Source organism: Salvelinus sp. IW2-2015, linkage group LG19 (assembly GCF_002910315.2).
Source record: "Salvelinus sp. IW2-2015 linkage group LG19, ASM291031v2, whole genome shotgun sequence".
NCBI classification, from domain to species: domain Eukaryota; kingdom Metazoa; phylum Chordata; class Actinopteri; order Salmoniformes; family Salmonidae; genus Salvelinus; species Salvelinus sp. IW2-2015.
The window spans coordinates 29,136,997-29,153,971 of NC_036859.1; the positions used below are offsets into that span (position 1 = coordinate 29,136,997).

At 40.9% G+C, this 16,975-nt stretch overlaps 1 protein-coding gene across 1 annotated transcript in view; it reads right to left on the minus strand.

Moving 5' to 3' along the window:
• plppr5a (phospholipid phosphatase related 5a) overlaps positions 1-16,113 on the minus strand; it is a 49,746-nt gene extending 33,633 nt beyond the window's left edge. Inside the window, exon 1 of the mRNA XM_024009102.2 lies at positions 15,551-16,113. Coding sequence (XP_023864870.1) covers positions 15,551-15,754 — 204 coding nt within the window. The 5' untranslated portion in view covers positions 15,755-16,113. The remainder of the gene's footprint in view (positions 1-15,550) is intronic.
• Positions 16,114-16,975: the final 862 nt, after the last annotated feature.

A 16,975-nucleotide genomic window follows, 5' to 3' on the forward strand; every position in this document is an offset into this window, starting at 1 on the left:
CTTTGTAAGTTGTTAACATTCATTTTACAAGTCATAATGGCACAGTTCTGAAGCACAAAACAAAAACGGACAGAAATCCAGTAATAACTTCCTTTGTTTCCATCTGGAATGAAGCCAGATTACTTTCATTATTTATTTTCTGTCTGATGATTTTGAGTGTGCCATCCTAACTGTGTCACTTTTAATTATATAGTCTTGTTCTAGAACTTTTCCATAGGTAAATGTTTGACAAGTGTTTGGTTTGGCAAGTTCATGAAATCAATTGTGCATAAAACTGTTTGAGCATTCCTGTCTTCAAAGAAGTGACTTCAGCTACCTTTACTCTTCCATTCTGATCTGTCATCTTCAATACATCTACTTATTAATAAATGCAACATTATCTCTTTGATCAAATATGTATCAGATATATATTTTAACCCATCAGCACTTCAGCCCAATGCATAACATAACATTAGGCACTTCTCATAGGTAGGCCTGCTGTGGAGCACAAACAAACCACTATTCTTTTTGTGCATTCTTCTCTCTAGCCACCCTGTTTCTCCTTGTGACAGTGTGACCTTGTGCGAACAGATTTCCCCTCCATTATCGCCCATGTCTCTGGTCTTGTAACAGTGTGAAAAAGCACATGGAGTGGCTGGTCGAACTTGTGAACTCGGCCACAAAATGTGACACAGCTATCCACTCGAACCAGGGTGTCTTCGAAGTACAGCACAGTAGGCATGAGTGCAGCTGACGTTACAATGAGAAATCAGTGGGACCATCTCTCTCTCTCTACTACTGGCACTCTTTGCAGCTGGCCCTCACATTCCAGTGAGAGAAAGTGGGAGAGAACGAGAAAGACCCACTGGTTGAATCAACGTTGTTTCTAGGATTGGGCGGTATCCAGATTTTCATATCGTCATACCATCCTTTTCTCATCCCGGGATTTACGGTATTACCGGCATAGCACACAAGGGGGCACTAAAAACGCAAGTAAAGCCCATTGGGCCTCTATAACCAGAATGCTAATAAAATTTGCACAAACTAATAGTGAAATCACATAAATGCTAACGAGTGAAACCGAACTTAAACGAATTGCAAAGAGAGGCAAATCCAGCTCATAAAGTTATACAAGCATTTCTAGTAGCTACTGAATGTCATTTTCAGTGAGTGTGGACATTTATAAGTAAAAGTAAACTAAATAAATTGTGCAAATGAAAAATGTTGTGATGCATGTTTTCTGAAGGAAGAGCAGCATGTATACACGGAGCAGAGGTGACAAGAACAGAGGAGGAAAAAAACTCTAGTAGGAAGCACAGGGAAAAAATGGCAACTGGACAGAACTCATCCAGAGCTCTTTGACTTCTGGCAGAAAGTCATAAGATATCTGATGGCAAACATTAAGTAGTGAATTGCATACAGGTGTAACTTCATCACCTCATGTGCGCCGCACAACAGACACTCAGTGACAGATATAGAACACTGTGGACTCACCAGCTCACTTCCTGTTGTGCTAATTACAAACAAACACCTGACTGGCTCAGAGAGTGAGAGAGAGAGTGAGAGAGACAGACAGACAGACAGACAGACAGACAGACAGACAGACAGACAGACAGACAGACAGACAGACAGACAGACAGACAGACAGACAGACAGACAGACAAATAATGTGAAAAATAAATCTCTATCAAATAGTCCAAGCCCCCAATCCATTGAGAAGCAGTTCAAAACATGGTGATGACTAATATCAGCTGATAAAAAAATGATATGAAGGAAACCATTGAATGTGATGGTCAGCCTACTTGAATCAAGCCTTTGGACATGATGTGCCCAGTAGCCTAAGACTTGCTTTCCATGAACAAACCATCCATTTAATCTATTCCCACTTTTCTTTTAATGTTGTCAAGCAATCATTATTTAGGCTTTAGAAACCTACTGTAAATAAGACAAGTGTTGGTCAATCTGCTTCATGACAAATCACCAGTCTTTTCAATAAAAAAACATATAAACGATTGTTCATAAAGGAAGTTATTAATAGCCATTAATTAAACTCTAATATGCTCCCCATTTCTCTTCACAGAGCACAGGGGCCTAAACCCTGTGCAGTGTATTCACGTCTCACTGCAAACCCATCCCCTATTCCCTGGTCCTATACTGTGAACAAGATCGAGCCCGAGCCTTACTCACTGCTCACTAATAATAGCAATCATGCCATCTTTGGCCCATAAATGTCAAACAGTATTACCCTGATGAGTGGGACTGTTCCTCTGGCCGCTTTACAAGGACTACAGCAGGCAATTATTTTATTCTTGGCCAAATAACGGCAGAGCACGCAGGGCACGTGCCCAGGGGCCCAGACCTCCAGGGCCCCGCCATTGATTTTATTAGTCACTCTCACTCAGATATTATATTAACATGACATAAGTCATGACATAATGTGTAGAATTGCTTTAAACTGCAAAGATTTCTCTCCACCACATGGCATGAAAACTTGTTTTAAAACAATAACACATTCTCTACACCCCAAAATGTGTAGGATTGCAGTAAATGTACTTTAAAACTTAAATGTTTCTCTCCATCGTGAGGAGGGGTGCCACTAAAAATGTTTTTTTTTTGGGGGGGTGGGGTGTCTCCTAACAAAACCCCGCTTAGGGGACATATGTTTTCATGAGCTTGGGTCCCAGGGAAATGCTGAATTTGTAATTTGGGTCCCAAGGCTGCAAAAGTTTAAGAACCCCTGGTCTAGAGTAATGAGACCAAACCCTTACCTGTGGCTTTGTCACAAATTACACATCATTCCYATATGGGGCACAACTTTGGGTGGAATTTGATACTTGCACTATATGTCTCTCATAAATGTGGCTCGTCTCAGGAAACAAGGCATATGTCTCATGAGAGCGGCATTTGAACGCAAACATTTATTTTTTATCACATTTTTTGGGGGGGAAACGCCTTCTGGAACATGCCTTAATAACAAACTTGTCCATCAATACGCATACAATTGTTAAATTAGTTGATTTAGCCACGGAATGGGCTGGACATGCTGGGAGATGAGTTTGGATTGGTCTGCCATGTAGCATGCTTCTGTCTATAACGTGAGCTGTTCAGTATGAGTTGACAGTCCTTTCTACCGCACTGTTTTTGAAATATATAACGTTAGCCATCGAGAACTACAAACGTTTTGCTACTTTTCTCAACAACATTGATGCCCTGAATTTAGCAGGTGCTATCAACAGATCAGTTGGGAAAAGTGATGGGCTACTTTCTGCACAAGTGTCAGTGTGAACCGGAGTGACTTGACACAACGCTGGCCAAACAAGATGTAGCTACAAACAAAATGGAGTTAAATTGTGAAGCGTTCATCCATGTATACGGGTAAGAGTCTAGCTACATTTTCAGATATACGTTTCTCATTTTGTCAAAAAGTTGTTTTTATTGCAAGTTCAAGTGTACTGTTAGTTATCTAGCAAACGTTAGCTTGCTGGCTCGCTAGCTAACGTTATGTGTATGATCCAGTAATATTATTAGAATCAGAAAACCATTTGCATTGCTAGTTATAGCCTAATGTTAGCTAGCTAACATTGAACCTAGTTTATTAGCTTTAGCTACCTGAAGATTCATATTACAGCTATGACAATGTTTGTATTGGTAGTAGTATGAGTTGGGATTATGCCGGGTTAATTGTTTAGCTAGCTAGCTACATGTCTAAACAAAAGACTCCACTTCGGCCAGATTATTACATAATCCATCAAATTAGCCAGGTGTGTCTGGGGGTGATTACGGCTATCTATTTGATTTTATGAACATGTGTACATATCTAGACAATAGTGACCCATCCACTTAGCTAGATGTGGCTGGGGGGGTGACATTTCCTTCAAGTTACTCATCAATTTAGACAAGTGTGTCAGGTAAGCGTCATCTAATAATTATAAAATATTTCTGTTTTTGATATTGCTACTATGCATGTAACCACTTCACTGTACCGTTTTGGGGCGGCAGGCAGCCTAGTGGTTAGAGTGTTGGACCAGTAACCAAAAGGTTGCTAGATTGAATCCCCGAGCTGACAAGGTAAAAATCTGTCGTTCTGCCCCTGAACAAGGCTGTTAACCCACTGTTCCTAGGCTGTCATTGTAAATAATAATTTGTTCTTAACTGACTTGCCTAGTTAAATAAAGGTTAAATAAAACAACAACAATAAATACACCTTCTGTATCCTGTGCATGTGAAAAACTTATTTGATATAGTGTGTTTGCCACATGGCCTGGCATGTGAATCCATAAAGAGATGGGTGGGGCTAAGGCTTAAGAGGCTGTGAATGAGGCTTTGTTGGTTTGGCAATGCCACTGTCAGTCAGAGAAACATGCTGAGAAGGATTATTAGCACAGCAAGCAAGGTACTTGGAGTCAAACAGACAGGCCTGGATGAGATTTTTAAGGTCAGGGCCCTCCGTAAGGCTCACAAAATCATTTTAGACCCAAGTCACCCCCTGTACCTGGACTTTGAATTACTCCCCTCTGGGCGCAGGTATAGGGCACCCCTCAGCAGGAAAAATAGAACGAGACAATCATTTGTGCCAGGTGTGATATCCCTCTTAAATAGCTCGGGCAAATGTTCCCATTGACCCCGTAAGGCCAGYAGGYTAGTCTTTTCTTMTTTTTWAAATTTWAAATTTWAAATTTTATTTTATTTATTGRTGCGTGACTGTTATTGAAAGTTGTATTGTCAATCTTGTTTTGTATTTAACGCCACTTTAAATGTGTACATGACACTGCAACAAAATTTCCCCATGGGGACAATAAAGTAAGTAAGTAAGTAATGATGCTGAATGGGTTTAGACAAAGAAAAGCTCTCCAGTAGGTGTACCAAAACATTCAAGCGGGGTTACAAGTTTCAAAGCAGAATTACTTTCCCATTGTTCCTCAACTGTAGTGTAGGATATACCATTTTGTAGCTCTGAGTCTTTACTTTTATCCAATGTAAAAAAACAATTTCAAATTTTGCTACATAAGACCGAATCGAGGCGGTCGGTCACAAATACACATTTGATTGGGTGATCTCATCATCTATCTCATCCAAATGAAAAGGGATCAGCAGGGTTCTGCGTGTACGTCATAGATGACTTTAAACTTTGCTCATTTAAAGCGTCAAATGAAATTGAAATGAGGTGATTATTGGTTAGAGGTTACTCAAACTGTGCGGCTAGTGGTCAATGGGAGCTGGACTGGACATTCAGAGCTAGGCTACATCTGAAAAGTATGTGCTAGCATGATACTGCACAGAGGACATGTTGGACAACTTTACATTTTGGAATATCCTCAACTGCTGTATAACTTAACCAGTATATTTTGTAACTTGTGAAGACATTGAAGAACTGAACAAAGCAGCAGAAGAGTGACATGAAAGCCGGAAAGACAAATCTGCATACAACTGCTAAGATTTTTTTTTTTTAAATGAATGACTATAGTAATAAATAAATATCTAATGCCTTGGAGAATTATGGAGAAAGATAGCTGATCCATTCCACGAATCACAAATAAACATATCCACTTAATAAAATAAGTTCTGTGACTACCAATGACCCAAACTCACTCTTTAACAGTTTTGAGATTAGAGAGAGAGAAACTCCCCCTAAACTCACTTGTGAAAATCACACCGAGTCTACCTCCTGGAATCAAATTATTCATGATCTCATTTAAAGCCAAGCGTTGAGTGGAACATCTCACAAAACAGCACTATGGATTAATAAGTGGCCTAGATCTCAAACAGTGTTATCATTAAGCATCCTGACATCCAATCGCAGGGGGCAGAAGTGATTTAAAAGATATAAGTGAAGCAGAAGGAAAAGGAAAAAGCAAGTTCGCTAAACGTGTGGCGACTGTACTACTAATGACAGGTCACATAGTTCCGGTTTTAATGAAATCATCCATCAGAAGAAAAAAGGCTGTTGTTGTCCAACAACCAAGGGGCGTAAAAAGTGTGTGTCCAAATTATTGTGTCTGCACGTGTGTGTGAATGCATGGATGTGTTCGTGTGTTTTATATGGGCGGTTTAAAATCAATGTAGACTTACTCTAATGGACATGGAGAGAGAATGAGTTCCTGGTTAAGGCAATGTCAATAGCAGTGCACAATGTATAGAGCTAATGTGTCCTTTCCGATGAACATTGATGCAATGTATGTCATGGTATGAAAATAAAGTTTCCATCCAACATTTTTATGCGAGTCACGACAGGCCTTTGTCGGTTAAGTTTCCAAATGTTGACAAAACAAAATACGCTGGACAAGGTGGAATGTTTTTGTGTCTGTAAAATGTTTAATGCGAGAAATGGCAGTGGAAATGCCTTTATGCGCAAATACTGATATAATAACCATTATATCGTAGTAAAGTTGGAGTCACGCGATGACATGTTGTGTGGTCTTCCCACTACGACTTGGGGAAAGCATGCAGTTTATTATGCTACAGATGAAATAAGTTATGATGAACTTCATAGGGTGGTGAATGTGCACAGTGATGAGCTTGATGCGCCTTTCCAATAAATATCCAGGGTCTTATTCTGGTGACATGATGAGTGATGCTTGGCTGCTATTTGACAAATAAAAATAATCTTGCTCTTGTCTATAATAATCTCATCATGTAGGCTAGCCTATCCTCACTATGTCTGCAAGCTGTTGGCTAGAGCACACGGAGCACACGTACCAAGACCAGTGTGGGCACATTTGCTATTTAACGCAACAGTTTGTCACAAAATCATCGGTAGAGTTGAAAATGCGGCGGAAACCAATTTAACTTTTGTATTTTTATCCACAACAAGTCAATTTGATGGAAACATCTCTGTTGGGGAAATGTTTGTATGCAGATTTTTGAATATTTGCATGAAAATCTGTCACCAATTGGATGGAAACCTAGCTCATGACAATAATTAAATTGCAGGCATTGACTATTTCACATTGTGGATGATGGATAAGGATGTCAAATCACTGATCAATAATGACCATTACAATGGTTAGGTAGGCCCTGTGTTGTTCCTAGTCCTATCACTATTGTTATTTATTTGTATTTTTTATTTTACCTTTATTTAACTAGGCAAGTCAGTTTAAGAACAAATTCTTATTTTCAATGACGGCCTAGGAACAGTGGGTTAACTGCCTTGTTCATGGGCAGAACGACAGCTTTTTACCTTGTTAGCTCGGGGATTCGATCTTGCAACCTTTCGGTTACTAGTCCAACAATGGCAGCAGTGGATTCAACTAATACATTGGTTGTGGAGTTGGGTAGTTGGGGAGAGGTACCTATCAGGATGCTTGATGCTACTAAACATAGTAACACACAGCTATAGAAACTGTATACAGTTTTCATACATAACATAAACATATCTGTTTATGAGCTGACCTTTCCTGATGTTAATTAATCTAAAAGTGGCGATCATCAGCTGAAACAACAACAAAGTGTTCTCCCCGTTCCTGTTTCGGTATAAAGCTGAGGGATGGGGCTGGAGAGATGTAACCCCTCTCAAATTCATTGACCGAGCTATGGATGCAAGGACTGACCCTCCATGGTATCAAAATTATAGTTTTAACCATGTTTTGAGGCTATATATATATATATGTATGATTGTAGACCTTTCCTGCATTCAAATGACCAAATCGCCCACTAGTAGCCTCATGGGTGGAATGTTATTAATATTTTTCAGAATTTCTTCATTACTAAACATTACTTAAAAATAAAAAAGTCTAACGCTTTTGTTCTATTTCAGTCTTCTGTGATATATATTAAGTGTAATATTGGGTTGCAAACTCAAAATGTAATACATTTCAACTGTATATCTGACATGGTACAGGTGTTTTCTTTTGTTTAAGCGAATAGCATGTACGTATGTGAGGTGTATACTTCTGTTTCAAAGTAGATTTGTTTAAGACTACCAAGAAACACTCTGGGTGACCCTGATACAGCCCAGTGCAGTAAAATGTTAATTTGATCAATCTTTTGTTGCTGAGAATTTTCCTGCATCAAGTTAGTAATGTACACATTAGTAACATGTGTTGTCAAAAATAGAAGTCTTGACTAGGGCTGTGGCGGTCACGAAATTTCATCAGCCGGTGATTGTCAAGCGAATAACTGTCAGTCTCAGGGTAATTTACCATTAATTAACATAAACACATTTAGCATCTCCTGGCTTCCAACAAGCCACTGATACAGACCTTTGGAACATCTACATTTTAAAAAGTCTAATAAATCCATGTCATATAGCCTACACCTTTACAATAAATCCATTACTTATTTTAGACAGGTCTAAAGAAGTATGATATGAAGAAAATGTAGTCTATTTCAGAAGAACAGAATAGCATACTCTGAGTTGTCGTTATGTTAGGTCCTGATCTGGCTATGCCTGTCACGTCCTGACCATAGAAAGCCAGTATTGTCTATGGTAGAGTAGGTCAGGGCGTGACTAGGGGTTTTAGTCTAGTTTATTATTTCTATGTGGGGGTCTAGGTTTCATTTTCTATGTTGGGGTTTGTGTATGATTCCCAATTAGAGGCAGCTGGTAATCGTTGTCTCTAATTGGGACCATACTTAAGTTGCATTTTTCCACCTGTGGGTTATGTGATATTGTTTATGTTTAGTTGCCTGTTAGCACTGCATTGTCGTCACGGTTCGTTTATTCTTTATTTGTTTTGTCTTTGCTAAAGTTTCACTTTACTCTTTAATAAATATGTGGAACTCTACATTCACTCTGCGCCTTGGTCCGACCACCATTATTACGAACAACGTGACAATGCCAAATGGCTGTGGGCTACACTAGTTCATTTAGCAAATCTTTAGCGGACAAGATTTGCTTAGAATTCCGTGGCATTATTTTATAGTATGAAGAATAGAATTGAACAAAGCTGAATAAAATAGAAATGATATTTTCTCCAAACAATGAGGGAGTGTGCACATGCGGCTATTCTGTGTTGAGCAGTTAATAAAGAAATAGGTATTCCTATATGCTTAATTTAGAGTTATTAATGTAACTTTAGTTGTTCTACAAACTAGGGATGCACCAATATGACATTTTTGGCCATACCGATATTTTCCTTGTCAAAAAACCCGATACCGACACCCAATATAAAACTGTTTCGCGGCCTTTTAGGCCTTCTAGTACAGTTAAATAGTTGAAACACACACACACGCACACACACGTACACGCACACACACACTGACCAAAAAGTTATTTTGTTGACATTTACGTATGTCCCCATTACCAGTAAAACATAATCAAAACCTATTTCTTTCACTTACTTGCTGTGATGTTTCGTTGTTAATTTGTTCAGTCGTTTCATTCTCAACCAGGATTTCATCATACATGTCAAGCAGTGAAGTTTCAGCTCTGTCTGTCCGTGGCCTCTCTTCCTCGGTGCGCACTGTAACGTTTCATGTAAACCCTGTTTCTTGTCGGCATCGAAGTAGCGGTCCTTGTACCTAGCATCAAGCATGGTGGCGACACAGTAAAGAGGCTCAGAGTGAATGCCACCGAATCGCTTGTTCACAGCCTCTAGTAGACTACTTTTCCAAATTAACCCCACGGTCTGTGTCGGCAGTTTTGTTGAGCAGGTGTTTCAATGCCATGACAGAGGSTATCACGTCTGCTGCAGACGCAGTTGATGAGATTATTTCTCGAGTCAGTTGTTCGAATGGAGCTAGGATTGTGTTCATGTTTCCAAGTTTCAAACATGTTGTCAAATGCCATTGAAATGGTAGCAGCGGTATGAGAACCAGCACATTCTTAAGCATGCAATACGGCTTTCCTCAGTACGAAATCGACCCACTATGCTGTCAGACTCAGTATGCTCATGGGGCTGACATCACAGGTCCATATGTCAGTCGTGAAGCTAATAGCAGTGACGCCCATAGCAAGTAGCTCATGGATGTGCATTTCAACAATACTGTGTAACTCCGGTAGGGCAACATCTGAAAAATAGTGCCTCCTTGGTAGTGTACCGGGGCTCAAGGTGCTCGACCAGTCGGCGAAAGCCAGCATCATCCACGACAGAGAACGGTTTATTGTCAAGGGCAATGAATTCCATTATCTTGGTGATAATAGATTTTGCCTTTGAGTTGTCTCGCTGAAATGTTCTTACTCTTTCAAATGACAGCTCGACTTGTTGACTGCTCGATCCAAACAGCAGACATTGTGGGCTAAGTTTGGAATGCTGTGTTGTGCGTGTAGCGCTATATTTTTCCTGGCGTCATTAAGTCATCTACCTACGTTATATAGGTATAAACATCAGCTTGACATCGGTTTTGCACAACGGCGTTAAATTAGACATCGTGCCGATGTCGATGTTGGCATTTTTATATCGTCCGATTCCGACATGCTTACCGATATATCATGCATCCCTACTACAAATGTTGGGCTATGTGTTTTGATTTTTAATACATTGAAAGGCTGCATTATGCGACTCTAATGATGATTTGAAAAAAGTTGCTTGAAAGGCATGAGCTCTGCTTTGTTTTTCATGCAGGCTGTACACACTACATCAGTCACTCATTCACAATTTGACAAGCTCTTGATAATGCCTAAAATTTCACGGTGGCATCCCCTTGTGTGGCCATAACGCACCCTAAAAAATCCATGCCTTTTACGCAACTGCGTGCGTCCTTATCCAATTCCAAGGTACATATTGACGATATTGGAAGAACTGTCCACATTTACTTTTCGTCAGCCAAGAAGATGAGTAGACATAACGAACAGCAAAAGCACTAGCCTATGCCAATCTACTATCCCTCATAGTACAGAAGCCTACCTATTCTATTCTGTGCGAGAAATAAATATTCCAAACATAGTCTGGGACAGTTGTGGGATGCGTTAGATTTTTTACGCAATGTGGCTGACACAACAGATGAGAACGTTTAGCTTAAAATGTTGACCGACTATTAGGCTTTTTCTTCACATTATAAGCGCAGCAATGCGCACCTGGTAGTAGGCTATCAGCACGAATGTTCCATTAGCAGAAAACACCATTATCAAAAATGACCGCAAATGCAATTATGCATGTAATGCATTTATTATAAAGGTGCATTTTTATGGTGAAAATTATCTTTCCCAAACTTGAAACTCACGCACTGCTTATGTATGCCAGTTAGGATCTACACCCATTGTAAAGCGGATTAATGTGCTTAATTTTAAGAAGTGATTTGGCTACTTTAGTTGTGATACAAACCGTATCAAAACATATAGGCGTATGGGCTAGGCTACATGAGGGGTGCAACTATGATTAGAAAAAGTCGCAAAAAAGGCATTGTTTCTTATGCTGGGCATCAATCACAAGTGATAATATATAATTCACAAGTGATAGGCTAATATTGTCACCCATCAGACTATTCTTGATTTAATCTTGTCTTTACATATACAAAATAATATGTGTGAAATTTGTTTTGATTTAGAATGGAGCATTATGATGCACCTGTCTCGAAACAGGAGCAGTGGGAAAAAATACATGTCATCTATGCACTTTAATAGCGGATGGAGGATGCTTTTCACGTGGTTCCTTTTCATGTCAGCCAGGTAGGCTATACTCCTGTTGTAAATATAATCAATTTGCTTAATATTAGGAAAGTTGAGAAATAAATATAATAGGCCTAGCCTATAGAAAGCTGATGGGATCCTTCTCTTTTTAGTAAAGGCCATCACTATGTTTTCTCACGCAACTGCATAGCCTATAGAAATGTTGCGCAACATGAGCTCATGGGCTCTCATGAAGTGTTTGTTTAGATTTCTGATTACATTTGCATTGATGTCAGAGTGATTAGAGGGACAATAGAGTGCTGATTACCAGGCAGTTAGAAAGTTTGGTAGGCTACCAATGACCAGCAGCAGCATCAGAGCTTGGAGAAGCCTAATTACCGTGACTAAATGGTCATGACTGGTGACCGCCGGTTTGACGGTAATACGGTCACCGCGACATCCCTAATCTTGACAACATAGATAGTGTATAAAGGTAACTCATCCTAGCCTGGGTGCCAGTCTGTTCCTGCTCTCTTGTCAATTCCACAAGGAATACTGCATTGCTGAGGAAGAGCTTGCAAGTAAGCATTTCACTGTACTGTTTACACCTGCTGTATCCTGTGCATGTGGCAAATAAACTTTGATTTGATTTAGAGACAGCACAGTGGAAAACTGTGCCATCTCCTTTGATTTAGCTTGAGAAGTCAGTGTTTGAATTGTTTTGTGTTTTTGTGTGTGTGTGTGTGTGTGTGGTGTGTGTGTGTGTGTGTGTGTGTGTGTGTGTGTGTGTTGTGTGTGTGTGTGTGTGTGTGTGTGTGTGTGCGTGCGTGCGTGCGTGCGTGCGTGCGTGCGTGCGTGCGTGCGTGCGTGCGTGCGTGCGTGCGTGTCGTGCGTGCATGTGTCTCGATGGTGATGCTTCTGCTGCTACTCTTTTATTGATAGCTGGTACGTCAATATCTCGCTCATCACAAATTCCCCCTCAACATTATATAGGGCCATAAGGGAGGTCCAGGGAACTCTAGGGCAAGGCTAAGCCGGTGGAGAGCTTCAGTGGATGTTTCTGATTCTAATCTTCCCAGGATTTGGGGTTGGACTGTGTAAGATATTTACCCCATCTAATGATAAAATGGAATTCATCCCTGTACAGGCCAGGAACTGACAGAGCCAAGGATTTCTCTACCCAACTCAAAGGTCCTCAGACATTCGCCTTTGGGCGCATGGTTGAAAAGGTTTGCATTCCCAACAATACATAAAACCCACAAAGCTACTGACAACTGGTAGCCTACTAAACCATGGCAGTACTTCAGGTCTCAAAAAAAGGTGAGGTCACTGAACAAGCATGGCTAGCTCTCACTAGCTAGTTAGCTAGTTAACATCTGCAATATTACAGTCGTGGCCAAAAGTTTTGAGAATGACACAAATATTAATTTCCACAAAGTTTGATGCTTCAGTGTCTTTAGATATTTTTGTCAGATGTTACTATGGAATACTGAAGTATAATTACAAGCATTTCATAAGTGTCAAAGGCTTTTATTGACAATTACATGAAGTTGATGCAAAGAGTCAATATTTGCAGTGTTGACCCTTCTTTTTCAAGACCTCTGCAATCCGCCTTGGCATGCTGTCAATTAACTTCTTGGCCACATCCTGACTGATGGCAGCCCATTCTTGCATAATCAATGCTTGGAGTTAGTCAGAATTTGTGGGTTTTTGTTTGTCCACCCGCCTCTTGAGGATTGACCACACGTTCTCAATGGGATTAAGGTCTGGGGAGTTTCCTGGCCATGGACCCAAAATATCTATGTTTTGTTCCCCGAGCCACTTAGTTATCACTTTTGCCTTATGGCAAGGTGCTCCATCATACTGGAAAAGGCATTGTTCGTCACCAAACTGTTTCTGGATGGTTGGGAGAAGTTGCTCTCGGAGGGTGTGTTGGTACCATTCTTTAGTCATGGCTGTGTTCTTAGACAAAATTGTGAGTGATCCCACTCCCTTGGCTGAGAAGCAACCCCACACATGAATGGTCTCAGGATGCTTTACTGTTGGCATGACACAGGACTGATGGTAGCGCTCACCTTGTCTAATCCGGACAAGCTTTTTTCCAAGTGCCCCAAACAATCGGAAAGGGGATTCATCAGAGAAAATGACTTTACCCCAGTCCTCAGCAGTCCAATCCCTGTACCTTTTGCAGAATATCAGTCTGTCCCTGATGTTTGTCCTGGAGAGAAGTGGCTTCTTTGCTGCCCTTCTTGACACTAGGCCATCCTCCAAAAGTCTTCGCCTCACTGTGCGTGCAGATGCACTCACACCTGCCTGCTGCCATTCCCGAGCAAGCTCTGTACTGGTGGTGCCCCGATCCCGCAGCTGAATCAACTTTAGGAGACGGTCTTGGCGCTAGCTGGACTTTCTTGGGCGCCCTGAAGCCTTCTGCAGAAATGCAGTGGAAATGTTTTTTGGGGATACAGTTCATTTGCATGGCAAATAGGGACTTTGCAATTAATTGCAATTCATCTGATCACTCTTCATAACATTCTGGAGTATATGCAAATTGCCATCATACAAACTGAGGCAGCAGACTTTGTGAAAATTATTATTTGTGTCATTCTCAAAACTTTTGCCCACGACTGTACACTGAGGTGTCAAGTCAGGCTTTTTAATCTAGCTCTCTAGCTCTGGCAATTTTTCCAAAGCTCAGGTCGGTCTTAGAGCAGCTGAGTAAAAGGTATTTTTGTATGAACCTCCTAGCTGTTCCCTATCTATCTGCAATAAAAACTTGTCCTACGTTGGTATTGCTAGATTTTTTTTCTTCACTATCTTACCTCCAGTCTCAAAGGTAACAACTCTGGGGAAATGGATGGCAATGAGAAGGTTGGATAGCAGCGGTTACTTAATCAGTTTGGGATGGGGGAGATGAGGCCTGCCCTGACTCAGTCGATCATAAATTCAGAGTTCTGTTACTACGTTTTTATTATACACTCTTAGAAAAAAGGGTGCCATCTAGAACCTAAAAAGGGTTCTTTGGCTGTCCCCATAGGAGAACCGTTTGAAGAACACTTTTTGTTTCCAAGTAGAACCTTTTTGGTTCCAGGTAGAACCCTTTTGGGTTCAATGTAGAACAATTCCCAAAGAGGATTCTACATGGAACCCAAAAGGGTTCTCCTATGGAGACAGTCGAGGAACCCTTTTGGAACCTTTTTTTCTAAGAGTGTAGGCTGTTTAGTCTAGGAGGACACACAAGCACACAGATACACCCACCCACACAGACTCCTTGAGAAACATGTTGCAGCCTGAGGCGTGTTCTTACTGTTAATGATTTCCAATGTCAGAAGTTAAAAATGGCAGCAGGACTACAATGAATGAATACATTTGAATGAATGCATTTTGCTGTAACATCACTGTAGACTAACAGGCTCTGAGGACCAATAAAGATGAGGACATCTCGACAAACGGACCATACCTTGACAGCTGAGAAGAGAGAAGGGTTTATAACAATTCACAGACAGGTTTTGGCTGTGTTTTGCACAAATAAACTAAATAGGTTTGGCAAATGGAAGTACCCATAATGGAAAATAACTTGTTATGTTTTCTTGTAACCCAATGCATCTATCTAGCTGTTGTTTAAGCCTAAACCCATACAAGTAGAATAGAGCACCTGTAAGACTATGTTAAAAGTGACATTATACCTCGTGGTTCTAGTTGGCTGCATGGTGAGTTCACCATTCCTGTCAGGCATCAGCAGCTTGAAGAAAGACATCTATTTATTAATTACAAAATTATGAAACACCTGAATACATCCATGGGGACTGTCAAAGCGGTGCAGTAATGACTGCTCCACAGTATCAGACGTGTAAGAGCAAGGGGAAATATTGAATGGCTTATCAATAATATATGGCTGGCACAACCAATCTCCATCGATTCTTTACCAACGTAGCCTCATTGAGGTTAGAGTGCCTCTTTCCAAGGGGATAGCTGTGCAACTGCTGTAACCTAAAGTATGACATTTGTGTTGTTCATCTCTATACAATCGGTGTGTCCATTAACTTATGCCCTACTTATCCATACATTTGTCCATTTCCCAAAACTCACCAGAAGCGACGGCACTCCGCAGACCACTGCATAGAGTATGGCAGGAGGAACAGCGCTGGACGTCTCGGGTCCAAGGTAGGGCTTCGTGTATGCATTGTCATAGCAGAAAAACCCTTGGACGTGCACGTTGAAAGTGTCGGTGTACTCAAAGTAGTAAGCCAACATGACAGTCCCTGCCATGATCACCAGCTGGAAGTAAAGCATGATCACAGAAGTGAAGCGAACCGAGCCCCACGAAATCGACGGGCATTAGAAAAGCCCGGTTGAATGGAACCCCCCCAGTCGCCCGGTTTTTAGGCTACTGCTGTAACCCGGGCAGTGCTCCGTCTCGCTCCGCGTTCCTTCCACATCTATCTCTCGTTGCTACAAGGGAAGATAATCCATAAAACATTGTGTTGGGTGAACAGGCGAGCTTTCAGTCATGACACCACTCAATAGCTCCGCGAAAAAGTGAGGGGAGGGGGGTAGAAAATGCACGCGTTGAATGGAATGGACTCGGTGGCGCGAGAGATATGCGTGGCTTGCAGCCCTCCTCCCGCCTCGAGCGATGATGAAGGACAGCGCGGGCCAACGATGAGCCAATATTGCGTTTATTGTAGTCCCAAACACTTGTTAACGTTAATGTGTGAGCGAAATACTAGGCTAAGGGTCACTAACACAATTCTCGAAAAAAAATCATATTATTTGACATCAGTTTGATGTTTTATGCATGTCAAAAAAGTATACAGGTCAGTAGCAGCCAAATCCTCACCAATGACTCATGCTCTTCAGGTGTTAATAGGCTATGATATGCTCTAGGTAATTTACAAGTGTGTCTGTGTGTGTGTGTGTGTGTGTGTGTGTGTGTGTGTGTGTGTGTGTGTGTGTCAGTGTTTTGCTAGACCAAAGGTCCTGATGTTTATGATCTACTATACTGTACATTTCAGGCCATGAGGTCTTTGACTTAGATAAATCATCCTGTCAGCCAAAATAAATCAAATGGAGAATGTCCTTCACACACACACACACACACACACACACACACACACACACACACACACACACACACACACACACACACACCTGGTCATCTGGAGTCGAGCAAACCGGGAACATTCCCAGGACATTAGCTAACATTCCCATTAAGTTCTAGTTATCGTTTAATCTAACATTAGGATGATAACATGATAAAAAAAATATTAAAAAATCAGATAAAACAAAAAAATCTTGAAATGTTCTCCTAAAATTCACTAAAATGTTGTGCACAACATCTTTAACAACCACCACAGAACATTCCCCTAAGGTTCTTATTAGGTTTCCAGGTAATGTAATAACACAATGAGTTCTGTGAATGTTCTCGCAACATCAGGCGAATCARCACAACTGGACAGTTTTTGTGTAATTAGACATTTTGGGGCAACCTAATGAATGTTCTGGGAATGTTGA